Source organism: Equus asinus, chromosome 20 (genome assembly GCF_041296235.1).
Source record: "Equus asinus isolate D_3611 breed Donkey chromosome 20, EquAss-T2T_v2, whole genome shotgun sequence".
NCBI classification, from domain to species: domain Eukaryota; kingdom Metazoa; phylum Chordata; class Mammalia; order Perissodactyla; family Equidae; genus Equus; species Equus asinus.
In genome coordinates, this window is record NC_091809.1 from 12,997,084 (window position 1) to 13,013,898 (window position 16,815).

The following is a 16,815-nucleotide window of genomic DNA, read 5'->3' on the forward strand; positions in this document are numbered from 1 at the left end:
TTGAGCCATTTCTGTTCTGATGTGCTGTGTGACTCGGGGCAGGTCACCGCCCCTCTCTGTGCTCCGGGGAATACAAAAAGCGGTTCCCACTTGCCTTGCGGCCTCGTAACAGCCACAGCAGCTGGGTTTTTCTTTAAAACATTTAACCCTCTCCCTTCCCTGCCCCCATGGCCTTGATGGACTTATTTAGAAAGACATTTAATTTATCATCACCGTGCGCGGCAAATCAGAAACGGGGACAATCCGGGGAAAACCGGCCAGCGTGACATTCTGGGGGAAGCACGCGCCCCTTGAGGCGGCTCTGGGGTTCGATGCTTGTCCCGCCTGTTCCGAGCCACGAGGGGCACCCCAGCTCCACACCCAGTGCCCCCCGCCCTGGGGCAGCCCATGCTTTTGGTGGGTTTCGGGACTGTGCGGTGGGAGCACGGTGGGCCCCAGGGAGAGTCTGAATCACACGAGGGGCGGGCCCCACCGATCCGGGGCTGTTCCAGGTGGAACAGAAGGGACCGGAAGTGCTGAGGACACGGCCTCCTCGCCCCCCCGAACCCCTGCCCACAGGATTCTGCTCTTCCCTTCCTGAGAGCCACGGGGTCACCGGGCCGAGCCAGGGCTCCGATCCCGGCTGAGGGTGAGCCGTGCGGGGCGCCCATGTCGGACACGGAATTCAAGGGGGATACGAAAAACCCCTCAGTGATCAAGACAAATAACATTTTGCCATAAAATTAAAAAAAAAAAAAAAAACAAAGCGGCGGGCTGTGGCCCCGGGGGCCGGCCGCTGTCATTGTCGATAAAGTTTTATCGGCACCGGGGCCGGGTCGGGTGCGGCGGGGGGGGGGGGCGGGGGGGGGGGGGGGGGGGTAGGGGAGGCAGCTTTCTTTCCAAGGCCAGTATTTCGTCCCTCGTGCTCTTGGGGTGGCGACGTTTTGGTGACGCAGCGTCCATCTTGATGGCTGAGTCCCGGGCGCCCCGTAAATGTCGTGAGTGTGGTGAGAGCCTCGGTCACCCCATCTTGGCCCTGGCCCTGCCGCGGAAGCACCCCGACGTGCCGGGTCCCCTCCTGAGCCCCGTGGGACGGTCCTCCCCTGAGGCCCAGAAACAGGGGCCGCTTGCCTCAGCTCACCCCAAAAATGGCCATCGACGCGGGTCGCCCCAGTGTCTGTCTGTCCCGCCCGGCCACCCCCCTCAGGGTCAGATCGTCCCCACACGCTCAAGCTGTTGTCCCGCTGGACAAGCGTTCAGTGACGCTCCGGGAACGGGGCCTCCCTGCGTCCCTGGCATCGCCCGGAAGGGGACACGGGACGTCAAGGGACACGACTTTGGCGTCTGAAGGAAAAAGCCCCAGTCTTGCTGGTGAGTGGAGTTACGACCCCCAAAGCTGCCCGTGTCCAGCCCCTGTGGACACGTCACGTGACGTGAGTGACAAGGGGACCCTCAGGTGGCAGGTGGAAGCGAGGTTGCTAATTAGATGAGAGGAGGGACGACCCTGGATTCCTGGGGGCCCCGTGTCACCCCAAGAGTCCTGCTCAGAGGGAGGCGGGAGGGTCAGAGGCAGAGATGGAGACGCTGCGCGGCTGGCGGTGCAGACGGAGGAAGGGGCCCCGCGCCCAGGACGGGCCGATGGCTGGGTTGCCCTCCTGTGTTTTGGGGGACCCCACAGTCTCCCCTCTGAGGGGCTCCTCCTGGGGTTTCCGGCCACCAGTGGGACAGGTCCCCCTTCAGCTGGGCCTTGGCCACCCCAGGAAGGAGGCCCCCTCAGCCACACCCCAAGAATAAGAGAGGATTCGGGAAAGGCTGCATCTTGTACCCAGTTTGAACCAGGGACTCCGGCAGCCCCTGAGGATGGGGAAACTGAGGCACATGAGGCCATCGCTCACCTGCCTTTGCTACAGGAAGAATAGGGAGATGAGACCCTGGGGAGGGTTCGTGGCCCCAGCAGGTGGTGGGGGGCAGTCACCCCATAGCGTCCAACACGTCCCTATCCTGATAGACGGGGGCACCTTCTTCCAGGTTCACACGGGGAAACCAAGGCCCCGAGAGCCATGCTGGGGTGGCAAGTGAGAGGCTGCCCTTGGCCGTGGCTTCTGCCGACTGCCCTGACTCGGTCCACCTCCTTCCGGAAAGAGCACAGGCCTTCAGGGGCCAGCAGGCGTGAGTCCCGACATGGGGCCCTGTGCCTCAGTTTCCCCATCCATCCACTGGGGGCTGGAGTGAGAACAGAGCGCTTTCTCAGTCTTACTTCCAGCGCTTGGGGTCGCCTGCGTTCCCCCCACCCCCCCCACCGCACCCTCAGAGGCAGGCCACCTCTCCCTGGCTGGGGACTCGGGGCACATGCCCTCCGACCTCTGACCCTCCCTTTGCACCCTGTAAAGTGGGCTCATAAGGGGACCCGGCTCGCAGGGTTGTCATCAGCGTGAAAGGAGTTAACATGGGCAGCGCAGGGAACAGCATGGGAACAGCGTGGGCGCTCCTGAAGTGGCTGGGGCCGGGCAGCTCCCCCCCGGGGGACCTCCGTGGCCCTACTTCCCGCCCCCACGCCTCCCATGAGAATCATATGAAAACCCTGAAGCTTGCTATTAAATCGGTTTCATTTTTATTGGGTTCCAATCCAATGCAGCAGGGCAGGGGTGGGGACCTGGGGGGACTCAGTTGGTGTGGGGACCGGGGTGGGGGCGGGCAGGGGGGGGGCCGGGAGACGCCGACACACTGACGTTCTGAGTCCCTCTGCCGCCAAGAACGTGCCCCCTGCCGCCGCCGCCGCGATGATGCTGAAGGCACTTGGATGTTGCTGTGGGGGGGGGGAGGCCCTCGGGTTGTCATGGCGACCAAGGTCAGGAGGATGCTGGGGACGAAAACCGGTCGGTTCTGCCCAACTCGGGGGGAGCAGGGAGCCGCTTACGCCCCGCCGTGACTGGGGCGGGGTCCCCACCCGGGCTGGCCGTGGCCAGCAGCTGCCACTCGGCCCTCGGGGACCGGGGTCTCCCATGTTTCCCGCCACAGCCCGGGGAGAGCGGCCAGCGTCCCTTCCGGGTCCTCTCAGAAAGGTCTCGAGGGTCCCAGGCCCAGGCCGACCGTCAGGCCCACCCGTGGGCCTCTGCGTGCGTAGCGGTGGGTTCGACCCTCCGACTCATCTCACAGATGAGGACGCCGAGGGTCCAGGTGGTCCTCAGTTGCCAACTGAGGTTCCCCAGCCGGGCAGGAACAGAGGTGGCTTTGAGCCTTCCTCCGAGGTCCTTGAGAATACCGTCCTCATCTCCTGGTCGGCGGCTAAGCTCCTTTCTGGCCGAGGTTGGGCCCCACAACTGTGCCCCCGTCCCCCACAACGATGCCCTGTCATCTGGCCGAGGTAGAGAGTGGGGGCGAGGACCAGGCTGGGGCAGGCAGGGGTCATGGACAGTCCCCGTCTGGTGTCTGAATACTGCTGCAAAACCTCAGCTCCTGCTTGCTTACCCCCAGTGACGGGGAACTCACTCTCTGAAGAGCGACAGGACAGTGCCCTTGGGGAATCTCTTCCTTAGCCTGAGCTGCAGTTGGCCTGTGACGTCCCTACTCTTTGGCCCAAGATCTGCCAGAAAGTTGCAGAGACCAAGGCATCTCTGTCACCTTCTCCCAGTGACCCAGGTCCAGGCCTCCCTGTAGCCCATGTGCCTGTCCTGGCCTTGCTCCTCCCTGCTGCCCACACTCTCGGGGCTCCGGTGTCCCAGGGGAGCAGCGCGTCAGGGGCTGGCTCAGGGGCCGTGCGGACTGGGGCCTGGAGGTCCCTCCAGCTGGCCTGCAGGAGATGCCCCCCAGAGGCCACACGCTGGGCCCAGGGCTGCGCATGGGAACAAGTGGCGGCTGGGGACGGTGGAGGAAGCGGGGACGGCTTCTCCCAGGGGGAGGGCATCTGGGGCGGGGCCCCCGTGAGCCTGACCCACTCGCTCGGCAAGACCTGAGTCCGGCGCCCGAGACCCTCCCCGAGGGCCGGCTGGCTGCGCAGGAGCTGCGTGCGAGCCGAGCGGGTCCCAGGTGGGAGCTCAGTGTGCTCCAGACGGGAGCTGAGTGTGTCTCGGGTGTGAACTGTGTCCCGGGAGTGATCTGTGCATGTCCCGAGTGTGAGCTGGGTGTGTCACAAGTGTGAGCTGGGCGTGTCTCGTGTGAGCTGCGTGTGTCTTGGTCTGAGCCGTGAGTCCCAAGTGTGAGCTGGGTGTCTCATGTGCGCTGCGTGTGTCTTGGTGTGAGCTGCGTGTGTCCCGGGTGTGAGCTGTGCCCTCATGAGGGCCCCGCGTGCCTGCGGTGAGCTCTGGAGCGGGGGGCACCACTCTAGTGTCAGGTGTGTGTGACACGTGCATGTCCCACCCTGGAGCCGTGTGTCCAACTGTGTCCTGGGTGTGAACACGTGTGCACTGGGGTGAGGTGGGAGTGTCCAGGTGTGACAGTCCAGGCTCTCTGTGCACTCTCTCTGCATCCAGGGTGTAGACCTCTCCCCCAGGTGTGAGCTCCCTGCCCCCCCCCACCCCGTGTGTCACCTGCGAGCCAGGGAGACCCTGGGGTCTCGGCCCGCCCCACCCCGCTCGGGCGGTCACGTCAGGGCAGGAAGCTGGGGTGAAACCTTAGAAAACGCTTGAGAAACTCTGCAAAAGATGCGTCCTCATGAAAAACAGACCTGCGGGCGGGTCTCTACAAAAAAGGGAAGTCCCGCCAGGAGCCGGCTGGCAGCCGCCCCACCCTGGAAGTGCATAGGTGGCCACGGGCGGGCCCAGCAGGCCGAGGGCAGCGGGAGGGCAGCGGGAGGGCGGGGCCCCCCGAGACCGTCAGATCATCTTCATGTTGAACTTGCGCGCGCCGCCCTGGCCGGTGGTGGTGGCCTGCCCGTCCACCTTGCGGAACGAGTACTCCACGGAGAAGTGGTTCTTGTGCTGCCCGCGGCCGCGGCTCCACACGAAGAGCAGCAGGAAGCAGAAGAGGACGACGCCCAGGAAGGTGATGCAGCCCATGGCGGTGGACACCAGGATGGTGGTGAGGTCCAGCGGGGCGCGCGCCGCCGCCTGCGTCTCGTTGCGCCCCTCGCCCGGGGTCCGGTTGGCGGCCGGCTCGGGCTGCACGGTCAGCGTGGCGAAGTAGGTGTCGTTGCCACCCGCGTTGCTGGCCACGCAGGTGTAGGTGCCGCTGTCCTGGGGCCGCGCGTCCTGGATGGCCAGGGTGCCCCCGGGCAGCACGCGCGCGCGCCCTGCGCTGGCGGCGGTCACCGCGCGGTGCTGGGGGGTCACCCAGGCCACGGTGGGCGCCGGCTCGCCCTCGGCGCGGCACTGGAAGCGCACGGCGTCCCCCGCGGTGGCCGTCACGTGCTGCAGCCGCCGCTCCCGGATCTGGGGCTTGCGGCACACGAAGTACTCGAACAGCACCGAGTCGGGCAGGTTGCGCAGCGCGTCGCCGCGGACCTCGGCGGGGGTGGCGCAGGCCGGGAGGCGCCCGTCGAAGTTGAGGGTCTTGCGGCGCTGCACGATCCACAGCAGGCGACAGTCACAGGCCAGCGGGTTCCCGTCGACGCGCAGCGTCTCCAGCGTGTTCACCGAGTGGAAGGTGCTCTCCTCCAGCGTGGACAGCAGGTTGTCGGAGAGGTTGAGCAGGCGGATCTGCCGCAGCCCCAAGAAGGCCTGCGGCTCCACCACGGCCAGCAGGGCCCCCGCCAGGTGCAGCTCGCGCAGGCGCACCAGGTCGCGGAAGGACCCGCGCGGCACGGTGCTGATGGGGTTATGCGACAGGTTGAGGCAGGTGAGGTGCGCCTGGTGGCGCAGCGCGGCGGCGGGCACGGCGGTGATGTTGGTGTGCGTGACGGACAGCGAGGTGAGGTTGAGGCCGTGCAGGCTGCCCGCCGCCACCTCCTCCAGCAGCGGCCAGTTGTCGATCTCCAGGTGCAGCAGCCCCGGCAGCCGCCGGAAGTTCTGGTCCTCCAGCGCGGCGATGGCCAGGTGCCGCAGGCGCAGCGCACCCAGGCCGCGCAGGTGGCCCAGCGACTCGCCCGACAGCGCCGTGAGGTTGCAGCGCTCCAGGGTCAGCTCCTCGAGCGCCAGCAGCCCCGCGAAGGCGCGGCGCGAGATGAACACCAGGTCGTTGTCGCCCACCTCCAGCCGGCGGAGGCTGCGCAGGTCCTGGAAGGTGTAATCCAGGAGGATGACCAGCTTGTTCTCGCTCAGGTCCAGCAGTGTGAGGTTGTCCAGGCGCGTGAAGACCCCGGGAGGGATGAGCTTGAGCAGGTTGGCGCGCAGGCGCAGGACGCGCAGGCGCGGCAGGTTGGCGAAGGCGCCCGGCTCCACGTGCGCGATCACGTTCTCGCTCAGGTCCAGCTCCTCCAGCTGCGGCAGCGCCGCCAGGTCGCCGGGGTTCAGGCAGCGGATGCGGTTGCGGCTGAGCTCCAGCAGGCGCGTCTCGGCCGGGATGCCGTCGGGCACGGCGGTCAGGCGGCGCCGGGGACAGGCCACCGCGCGCGTCTGCGCGCTGCACTCGCAGCGGGCCGGGCAGCCCCCCGCCGGCGGCGGCGCGGCGGGCAGGAGCAGGAGCTGCAGGCTCAGGACGCGCAGCCAGCAGGTCATGGTGCGGAGCCTGGCCTAGGGCCGCGCCACCATCCTCGGGGCACCTGCGGGCGGAGGCAGCGTTAGCGGCGCGCGGGAGGCGGGTCTCCCCCGTGGCCCCCCGCGATCCCACGCCTGGGGGTCCCCCCACCCCACCCCGAGAGGACCCAGCACGCGCGTCCACAGGAACCCTGGGCACGCGCGTTCCCAGCAGCAGCAGCAGCAGCAGCGGTGCAATCGCCAGAAAGCGGAAACAGCTCAAATGCGCATCCACGGGTGATGGATGGATGCACACTCGTGTCCCCCCACACGCTGGAGTATCACGCAGCCGGGAAGAGGAGCGAGGCCCTGACACAGCTGCATGTGGAGGGACCTGAACACACGACGCTCAGGGAGAGAAGCAGACACAGAAGGACACACGGCGTGTGACCCCATGGACGGGAAACGTCCAGAACAGGCAGATCCACAGACAGACAGCGGGCTCGTGGGGGCCAGGGGCTGGGGAGGGGGTGGGGGTGATGCTGATGGGAACAGACGGGGTTTCTTTTTGGGGTGATGGAATGTTATGGAACAAGATAGTGGTGGTGATGGCACAACCTTGCAAATATATCAAAACCACTGAATTGTGTACTTGGAAACGATGAATGTTATGTTTTTTGAATTTTATCTAAAACAAAACTGCAAGAGAAAGTATTTATTGAACTGGAGAACGATGCAAATTTAATGTAAAATTTTTGATGCCAAACCCCCCCCATTTATTGAGTGCCTACTGTATACCAGGCTTTGAATGCCCTAAAGAAGAAGGCAGACTAGCTCCTGCCCTCCCCGGGGGCTCACGTCTGTCACGGAGGACAAACAGGTGGTCCAAATGTCCCCTCCCCCTGCAGGAGCCTTACCAGGTCGCCCGCCCACCTCGTCCCCCCTCTGCTATGTTGTTTATTTGTCCGCATGGGTCCATGCGTCACGTGACATTAGAACAGCTTTTAATGTTCCTTGTCACCTCCAACTGGCTCATGAGCGCTCCCAGGCCTTTGCGTCCGTCGCCTCAGCTCCGTCGGGGCCTAGATCTGTCCCCCAGACACGGCACCAGCTCCACAGACATCGACGCGTCCGGGCAGCAAGACCAGAGGATGGACGCGGCGTGGATGGAGGGTCCCGGCGGTCAGGGTGGAAGGAGGGGGCGGCCTCTGACCCGTTACGGTGACACTTCAGCCGGGACTATGTAGTGGGTTGAACTGTGTCCCCCCAAAAAATACATTCGAGTCCTGAGCCCGGGACGTGTGAATGGGGCCTGCGGGGCAAGAGGGTCTTTGCAGCTGTGACGAGCGCAGACGGGGTTCTGGGGAGGAAGGTGGGCCTGGGACCAAAGACTGGGGCCTTCGGTGAACAGGTACATGTGGACACAGACACAAACCGGGGGACAAAGGCCACTGGCAGGAGGCAGGGACTGAAACGATGCGTCTACAAGCCGAGGGACACCCAGGGTGGCCCAGGCCCCGGAAGCTGGGAGAGGCCAGAAGAACCCTCCGCTGGAGCCTCCAGGGGGAGCGCGGCCCCACCCACCGGGATCTCAGACCTGCAGCCTCTGGAACGGAGAGGGCAGAGATTTCTGTCGTTTGGAGCCCCCCACCCCAGACTGTGGTGCTCGGTTCTGGCGGCCACAGGAAGCTCACACAGACCCCAAGGATGAGCAGGAAGGTGCCCCCAAAGGTCTGGGGGAAGAGAGTTCCAGGCTGGGGGAACAGCCTGTGCAAAGGCCCTGAGGCAGAGGGGCAGCCAGCAAGGCTCTACCGGGGCAAGTGGTGGGGGGGGGAGTGGGACATGCGCTGAACGAGTCACTGAGGCCGGATGGTGCACAGCCTGGAGCCCATGAGGGACAGATGCCAGCACGCTGGGGCCTCTGCACCTGGCTTTTCCACGCTGCTCATCTCTCCTGGCAGCCAGCTGCACCCCGCCCCCCACCCCCGCTTGGCCGCAGCCCAGATCCCGGGTGCAAGTGGGGGGTGGCGGGGAGGGACAGCCAGCTGGCAGCTGCATGGGGGCCGCCCCCACCCGCCAGGCAGCCCTTTTGGGCATCTTAGCTTTTGGGGACCCCGGCCGAGGTTCCTCCTGCCTCCCCGGGCCCTTTGGGGAATTTAAGGTGACAATGTCACATGCCGAGCCCCAAGCAACCGCTCGCTTAACGCTGGAGATGAGCCGCAGGAAAGTGGGGGCAGAGGTGGCATCTGCAGCGTCACCAAGTTCGGAGGAGGTCGCGCCAGAGCAGGACGGGCCTGGATCCAGTGAGCGGTGTCCTTATAAAACCTGGACGCGGACACAGAAAAGACGGCCGTGGGACGTGGGGGTGGGGGATGCGTACACAGGCCGAGGGACGCCCAGGGTGGCCGGGAGCCACCGGCCGCTGTGGGCAGCAGGCAAGGACCAGCCCCAGAGTCTCTGGAGCGAGCAGGGCCCTACGACACCTCGACCTCAGGCTGGTGGCCTCCAGATCAGAGAGGACGGCAAACTTCTGGGGTTCCCAGACTCCCCACTTGTGGGACTTTATCCTGGCAGCCACAGCACCCTCGGATGAGACCCAAACGAGTATCCGTGTGCCCTTGAGAAAAACTCACACCTCAGGGCAGAGGGGCAGGAACAAGGAGGCTTGGTGTGCTGTCGTCCGAAACAGCAAAAAATTGGAACTAACCTGAGTGTCCATCGCTAGGGGATCAGGTGAATAAACGGCGGTCCGTGTCCGCTGTGGGACACAGGGCGACTTGTATGTACTGATGAGGGAGGACAGCAGAGAGGCAGTTATAATAGATTGGTTGGGGGGGGGGGACCAGAACTAACCTAAGTGCCCATCCAAAGGGGATTGGTTAAATTGTGGGATCCAGGCGGCTCGTATGTACCAACAGAGAAGGCCGAGCCCAGATGTAGGTATAAGGAGAAAAACGGGGAACTAACCTAAGTGCCCATCCAAAGGGGATCAGTCAAATAAGCCGTTACTGTGGAATGCTGGGAGATCGGAAGGTGCCCACGAGGACCATGGCTGAAATATGGTGACACGGGGGGGACATAATCCGGGTTACACGCAGCACCGTCCTATTCGTGGCAAAATCGAGTGCAACACCAGACCGGCTTCCAGCCACGAGAGGGTGGGCGCACAGACAGAGGCGCCGCCGGGTGACGGGAATTCACGCGCCACACAGAGCGGCCCACGAGCGGCAGGAAGGGGGTTCCCGGGGCTGAGGCCGCAGAAGCCGAGGGGTCGCCCCCCCGGCTGCTGGGAGGTCGTGGTCTCAGCCCCCACTCGGTCCCCCCGGGGAGCAGGGCGGGAGGCGGCGGGAGGAGCGAGGCCGGGTGGCCGCCACCCCCCGCGCTTGTCCTTAATCGCGGCCTGGGCCTCCTCGCGGGGCACGTAATCCCTTCCCCGAGGCGAACTCCGGTCCCAGGCCGCTTTTCTAGGTCATTCTCTCCGAGCGCTTGGCCAGGCTGTGTCCGGGGAGGGGACCGAGTGCCAACGACCGCCCCGTCCACCCGCCCACCTCGCGCCGCCGGCAATGTCTGACCTTAAACCTGTCCCCGGCTTGGAGGTCACTCCCGGGTCCCCGTCCCGGCCTGTGCCGCTGCCTGTGGTCCCCCAGCCAGGGATGGGGGACAGAAAGTGAGCAGCGGGCTTTGGGGGGTCGGGACCTCGCTGGCTCTGCCCTGAGGAGGCACTGGCCGGTGTCGCTTCGTCCCCACACGGGGACGAGCTGCCCGGTTCGTTCTGTCTGCAGAAGAGGGTTTCACGGCCCTAAAGGAAAATTTAATTCCAAGTCCTCCCCTCGTCCCCACTGGGTCACTCTGCTCCACCACGTGACCTCCTCGCGGTCCCTCCAACCTGGTCCTGCCCCAGGCCCTTTGCATGGGCTGTGCCCCATACCTGGAACCCCTTCCATGCATGGCTCTCTCTCTGACTTTATTTGGGTCTCACCCCCAAGGTCACGTCCCCGGTGACTCTCTGGACTCAAGTCCCCACCCTCGTTTCTCTGAAATGCCATTTAATCCCTTCTTTGATGCTGGCATCTCCACCTGGACTGTGAACATCGTCACCGTCAGCAAAGTGGCCCACATTCTTCAGTCCTGAGCCCCTGGGTCATCCCATTTAGTCCCCACAAAAGCTCACGGGGGTCCCCGCTGTCACCCCCACTTTGCAGATGGGACACTGAGGCTCAGAGGGACTCGAGTCACCCACTCGGGTTCCCACAGCGCAGCAGAGGCGGCAGAGGAAAGTCTCAGGGACACTCGCTAACCTTTTTTTAATAAACAGCCGGGGACCAGGTCCCGGTGGCTCGTCAGCTGGAATCTAAAACGCGGGTCTGTGTCTGCTGGACTGATGTGATCACCGTCCCCCAAGGTTCCCCCTCTTGTGTGGATCCAGTGCGTCCGTCCGTCAGTCAACAAACATCTACCGTGTGCTGACCATTTTCCAGCTGGAAAGGACGTTAGACAAACAGTTGCCGTCGACAGCGGACAAGGACAAACCCAGGGAGGAAGCAGTCAAGTGACACGAGGTCGGAGCCGGCAGGGCACAGCCACGGCGATCCAGTCTCAAAGGGTCGGCGGAGACCTCGGTCCTGCCGTGCTGTGTGACCTCTGATGAAAATCACACCCTCTCTGGACCTTGCCTGTCACAGGGAGCGAGCGCCCGGGGCGCTGAGCCTCAGCGCTATAATTACTCCCTGGGATGAGAGGCCAGCTGGTCCTGCTGCCCAGCGGGGGCCACTCGAGCTGTGACCCAGTTTGTCGACTCTCCCCTCTGGCGGCAGGCGCGGCCCTGTCATCTCCCCGGTGGGGGGGGCTCCGGGCCCCTTGGGGACGAGCACATCCTTGGAGAGGGACTGGCCCTTCACCAGCTGGGGTTCCGCCGAGACGCCCCCAATTCCTGCCACCCCCCGATGGGCCGCTGGGCACCCCGGCGGGTGGAGACCCTCTCTGGGCGTTTCCGCTCCCTGAGGCCGGGATCCCTGGTTCCCAAATCCAGTGGGGTCTGCGTCCCGGTCGTCCCTCCGCAGGCAAACTTTCTAGGGCCTCGGCCCGTTTCCCGGGGGGTTCTCAAGACAGGAGGCGCTGGGAAGGGTGGCGGGCGCAGTGGGGACAAAGGACCCGGCCGGACGGCGGGATGAGGCGACACCACAGGGCCAGCTCTGTCCTCCTGGACCGAGTGCCATCTGCTCCCGGGTGACCCCTGACCTTCCGCTCGGCCACATGTCTCCCCTGAGCTCCAGCCCTGACCGCCCCCAGGAGGCCCCGCGGTGGCCCAGGGTCACCCGGCACAGGGCGCCGTCCCTTTCCCATTCCCCTTGCCCGGGCCGGACCCGTCAGCGCAGCCTCCATGCATCCCCGCCGACCGGCACCAGCGGCTGTGGGCGCCTCCGGCCATGTCACATGGCCCAGTGTCCCTGGGGTGCAGCACCGCCCCGGGGGAGACCCTGTCCTAGGGGACGCCAGGCACAGAGGGGCCATCCGGTTGATGCCCCAGGAGGAAACAGGCTGATTATCGGCCTGTGTTACAGACGGGGAAGCAGAGGCCCAGAGAGGGGAAGCGACCGGCCCAGGGCCACACAGCAGGGGAGAAGCAGATGCAAGCCTGGAACCCAGGACGTCCCCATCAGCATCCCCCCCACCCCCTCCCCAGCCCCTGGCCCCCACGAGCCCGCTCTCTGTCGGTGGATCTGCCTGTTCTGGACGTTTCGCGTCAATGGGGTCACACGCCGTGTGTCCTTCTGTGTCTGCTTCTCTCCCTGAGAGTTGTGTCAGGCGGCCAGCGGACAGGAGTCACCCCAACAAACACGAGAAGTGGAAAGTGGGGACAGTGGCGTCTGTCACCGCCTGATGCTTTGTGGCCGGGCAGGGGGAGGCCCATCAGAGCCGAGACCGTGTGGCGGGGACTCAGCGGGCGGGTGCTGGGTGGAGGGACCTCGGGGACGAAGGCTCGGGGCTCCGAGGAGCAGGAGGAGGAGGGGCTGGCGGCCGGGCCGGGTCTACATTTGGGGCTGGGAGTCGGGGTGGGCAGGGGGTCTACCAAGGGCACCGGACCCCCATGAGGTGTTCGGGCTGGATGCCCAGAGCAGTAGGGAGCTATGGGGGGTCTGAGGGGGAGCACGGGGCGGCATCCATTCCGTGGGGTCTGACTCTCACCTGCGTCCCCTGAGCCTGGAGAGTCTGTCTCCCGCCCGGACAGCGACATCGCAAGCGGGGACCACATCATTCCCCTGTCCGCCCCCAGCATGCATGGGGCGGGGGGCTCCGAGGGCCCCATAATCTCCGTGAAGGCAGCAGAGAACCAGCGAGACCCCGGGGCCCCATAGGAGCTGACGAATGAGAAGCGAGCCGAGAAGGGACTTTGTCACCGGGATCCTTCCAGAAAAGTCTGCTGGGTGCTGGCTGGGGTCAGAAGCCCTGAGTCCTAGGCCCTGTTCCCAGGCTTTCGGCCAAGTCTTCACCTCATTCGTTCGTTCATTCATTCAACAAGCACTTAATGGGCGCCTGCTGTGTGCCAGGCCCTGTTCTAGTTCTTGAGGAAACGGCTTTGAACAAAACAGACAAAATCCTGCCACGGTGTCTCCGGGTGACGAACAGAAGGAAGGGGGGCAGGTGGAGGGCGCGTGTGGGCAGCCGGGAAGGGGTGCCCTGGGGCCCCTCCAAGGACACCCACGTCCTTGGACGCATGGATGCAACACGTTGCAGGCGAAAGGGATTAAGTCTGGATGCGGTTAAGGATGCTGATGCGAGAGCTCGAGATGGGGGTGACCCTGGATTCCCGGGGCCCAGGGTCAGCCCAGGGTCCTGAGCAGAGGGAGGCGGGAGGGTCAGAGGCCGAGATGGAGACGCTGCGCTGCTGGCCGTGCGGACGGAGGAAGGGGCCCCGAGCCCAGGACGCGGCGCCTCTGGAAGCTGGAGGAGTGGGGACACGCTCCTCCCCTGGGGCCTCCGGGGGGACCCGCCCTGGGTTTAGGACTCCTGACCCCAGAACGTGAGATGACCAAAGTGTGTGGTTTTAAGCCCCTGGGTTTGTGACAGTCGTTGCCGTCCTGAGGTGGAGGGGACCGATTCCTCACCGGGGGGTCTGCCATCAGCGTCAGCCCCCGAGGAGGGGCCCCGAAATCCGTCCATCGCGGCTGGATCCGGGCACTGGAGCCCCGTGCCGTCTGCGCCAGGCTGTCCAGGACCTACGTGCCACGCGGCCCTCAGGCCAGCCGGCCGGTCCCCTCCCCTCGGATGGAGGCGGCCCCGCTCCCGGGTGGGGGGCCTGGCCGGGCCCCAGCCCCTTCCCCCGCCCCCACAAGCTTCCTCCCCCCCAGGCCACGTGGGACACATGCTCCCGTCCCCTCCCAGGCCAGGGAGGCTGAGGACGCCCCGGGACAAGGCTGAGCCAGGCACCCCCCAGGGAGGGCGAGCGGGACAGACGCCGGGAGCTGGGCCGCTCAGCCCCTCTGTCCCCAGGCCGTCCCTTTCTCTGTCACCCACCACCGCTGGGGCGGGAGGGAGCAAGGGGACGAGGTCAGGCAGTACCCTCGGGGTGACCCTGTTCACGCCTCCGGAGGGACAGACGTGGGAGGCGGGGGCCCAGCTCAGGCAGCGCCCGGCTCTCGGAGGCCTGCTTTTGGGGACACAGTGCTGACCCCCGGCTGCGGTGCATCCTTCGTCCTAGATCCGGGTCCTCCTGGGGCTCTCATCAGTGACAATTCATTAAGCCCTAATTAGCCTCCGTCTGCTGTTTGTCCCTGTTAACCCTTCGGGGGGCTGGGGGCCTCCCGACCCACTTTCCTCGCCAGTCTGTGCATGGGGGTGTGGGGGGCGCATGGGGCTGGCTGTCGACCGCCCTCTGCAGGTGAGGCCTCTCGATCCGGAACCCCTTTTCGAACGCCCACGGACTAGTGCGGCCCACTCACCCACAAGCCCAGCCTTGAGGGTGGGAATAAAGAGAAAAGGAGACTGAGGGTCAGAGTGGTCCCCAGCTCGCCCGGCATCCCTAAGCTTGAGAGTCGACCTCTGAACGAGGGTCTGACGCCAGCTCCTCTCCGCTCAATCCCAGAGGCCCCCCCCATGGAGGGCGGAGGGCGCTCCGGGATTGACACGCGGTGGTGGGCGGCCCACCGGGACGAGTTGTGCGCGGAGAGTCCTCCAGGAGGCTCTCCACCTGGTGACTCGGCGCTGACTCAGGGGCGCTGGGAGCGACAGCGCCGTGGGAAGGGAAGTCAAGCTGCCGCCTCGGATCCGCTCGGCATTCCCACTCAGCCAGGCACCTCGGGGCCCGGGATCGATCCGGGGGCGGCCGGAGCAGCCGCCAGCCTCCACGGGCGCGCACGGAGGCCCCGGGCGGGCAGGGCGCGGGGGGCGGCCCGGACGGCCCGTGTTAACCGAGCGCCTGGCCCACGGCTGCCCCAGGCCACGGCCGCCACGCACACCGGTTCCTTCCACCCCGCCAGGAACCCCGTGTGCACGTCTGTCTCGAAATTGGAGCCCAGAGAGGGGCTGGGACCCGCCGGAGGTCACCAGCGGGACCCGGGAACAGAAGAGCAGGAGGAGGAAGGGTTCTGCCTCCCCTGAGTCCCCATCCCACGGCTGGGGGGGCCCCTTCCTGTTCCCCCCACATCATCCAGATGGGGTGTGGGAGCTGCGTCTGTCGGGAAAGCCCACGGGCTCAGCCCACGGGGTCTTCCGGCTCCGATGCCGTCTCAGGCGGCTGCCGCTTCGGCTCACAGGGGAAGGCACCCGCAGCCAGGCCCGGCCCAGACTCCCAACAAAGGTCACCCCCTCCGCGCCTGGACACCTGGTTCCACCCGCCTCATCCACACGGAGCCCCTGGGGCCTCCACCTCTGAGCACTCACACGCCAAACCCTTCCTGGCCTCCACACCGCCTCCAGGGAGCCCTCCGGGCTTGCTCCAGCTCTCACAGCCCTGCCAGCCCTGAACATCCTCCCCAAATCAGGTCCCCAGATGGTCCCTGTGCCTCCCTGCCGTGTCACCCCAGACACCCCCTTCCCACCCTCCCAACAGAGGCAAGAGGTTCTTAACCCGTCTGAGCAGACTTGGATTCACCAGGGGCCACTTGCCGAAAACGTAGGTTCCGGGGCCCAAACCCCTATACAAGTTCTGATTCCTCAGACCTGGGGGGCTGGAGTACCCATGTCTTCAGTGCCCGGGGCACACGTGGTGAAAAACCAGTTATAAGGTGGTCTCGAAAGGGAGGACCGGGTGGCCTTTGTCCCCAGATGGAGGCACCAGGTGCTGTCCCCTCTCCCCCCAACTTGTTGAATGGGGCACCATGGCCCCCCCCACCCCGGGGCCCCAGAGGTGCAGGGGGCACCAGGCCCAGCTCAGGAGGTGCAGAGAAGCCCCCAGCGCATCCTGGGTGCTGCTGGGACACAGGCCCCCAGCGCGGGGGGCTCAGCCTCCCTGGACCCCGACGGCCCCTCCGCCTTGAGCGCGGCTCGGCGGCCCCCAGGCTGGACCAGACCCCGCTGCGGGAAGGACAGGAGGGCGCAGGGCTGAAGCCTCGGGCGCGACCGTCCCCCAGCCCTCCAGACCCAGCCAGCGCCCCCTTCCTCTCCCGGCGGAGGGGGCGCATCCTCCCAGGCGGTCCCCACTGCCCCAGAGAGACGCCCCCCCCCCGGCCCTCAGCTCCTCGGCGCCCCAGGGGAGGGGCGGCGGGACCCCAGCTTGGAGAGTGGCCCCCAAAGTTTCCGGGGGAGCGCTGGGGGCCTGGCGAGGGGCGACGCGCTGGGGAGGGTGGCGCGGGGCGAGGGACGCGGGCGCGGGCGGGGATCGCGGGGCGCAGGCGGAGGAGGGGGTCGCCGGACCCCGCGCGGCCACTCACCTGGGCGGCTCCGCCGCGGACACGGCGCGGGCTGCGGCGCGGGGGCCGCCCGGAGCCGACTCGAGCCGCCGCCGCCGCCGCCTCCCGGGTCCGCCGTGCGCGCCCCCGCCGCGCGCGCCCGCCGCCGCCGCTCTCCCCGGTGCGCGGGGCGGGGGCGCGCGGGGCTGCGCCGGGCCGTGCGCGCGGCCTGCTCGCTGGGCCGCAGGTGTGCGGGGCCGCGGGGCGCGCGGGGACACGTGCGCGCAGGTGCCGGGACGCGCGCCAGGGCGGCGGGGTGGGATCCGGGGGGCTGGGGAGGGGGGGACGGGGCCGCTGCGCGTGCGCCCCGCCCGCGTGGGTGCGAGTCTGAGGACCCCGTGGCCTTGCGGGGCGTGCGGAGGCTGCGGCGCTGGGCACGCAGAGCTCATCGGTGCCCCTCT

General features: G+C 66.4%; 1 protein-coding gene across 2 annotated transcripts; it reads right to left on the minus strand.

Annotated features, from left to right (window-relative positions):
* Positions 1-2,574: 2,574 nt before the first annotated feature.
* Positions 2,575-16,521, minus strand: LINGO3 (leucine rich repeat and Ig domain containing 3). 2 transcript variants are annotated; one of them, XM_070491662.1, is made up of 2 exons: positions 16,397-16,521; positions 2,575-6,613 (listed from the first exon to the last, which is right to left on the minus strand). In XM_070491662.1, the coding sequence occupies exon 2, from the start codon at positions 6,567-6,569 to the stop codon at positions 4,791-4,793; it is 1,779 nt and encodes a 592-aa protein (XP_070347763.1). In that variant the 5' UTR covers positions 6,570-6,613; positions 16,397-16,521; the 3' UTR covers positions 2,575-4,790. The 2 variants fall into 2 exon arrangements, with proteins under 2 accessions (XP_070347763.1, XP_070347764.1); XM_070491663.1 differs by having other exon boundaries at positions 2,575-8,852; positions 16,397-16,501.
* Positions 16,522-16,815: the final 294 nt, after the last annotated feature.

What these genes read in the sequence shown, in the direction of transcription:
- LINGO3 (XM_070491662.1), bottom strand. Translation starts at nt 6,569, where the DNA reads ATGACCTGCTGGCTGCGCGTCCTGAGCCTGCAGCTCCTGCTCCTGCCC.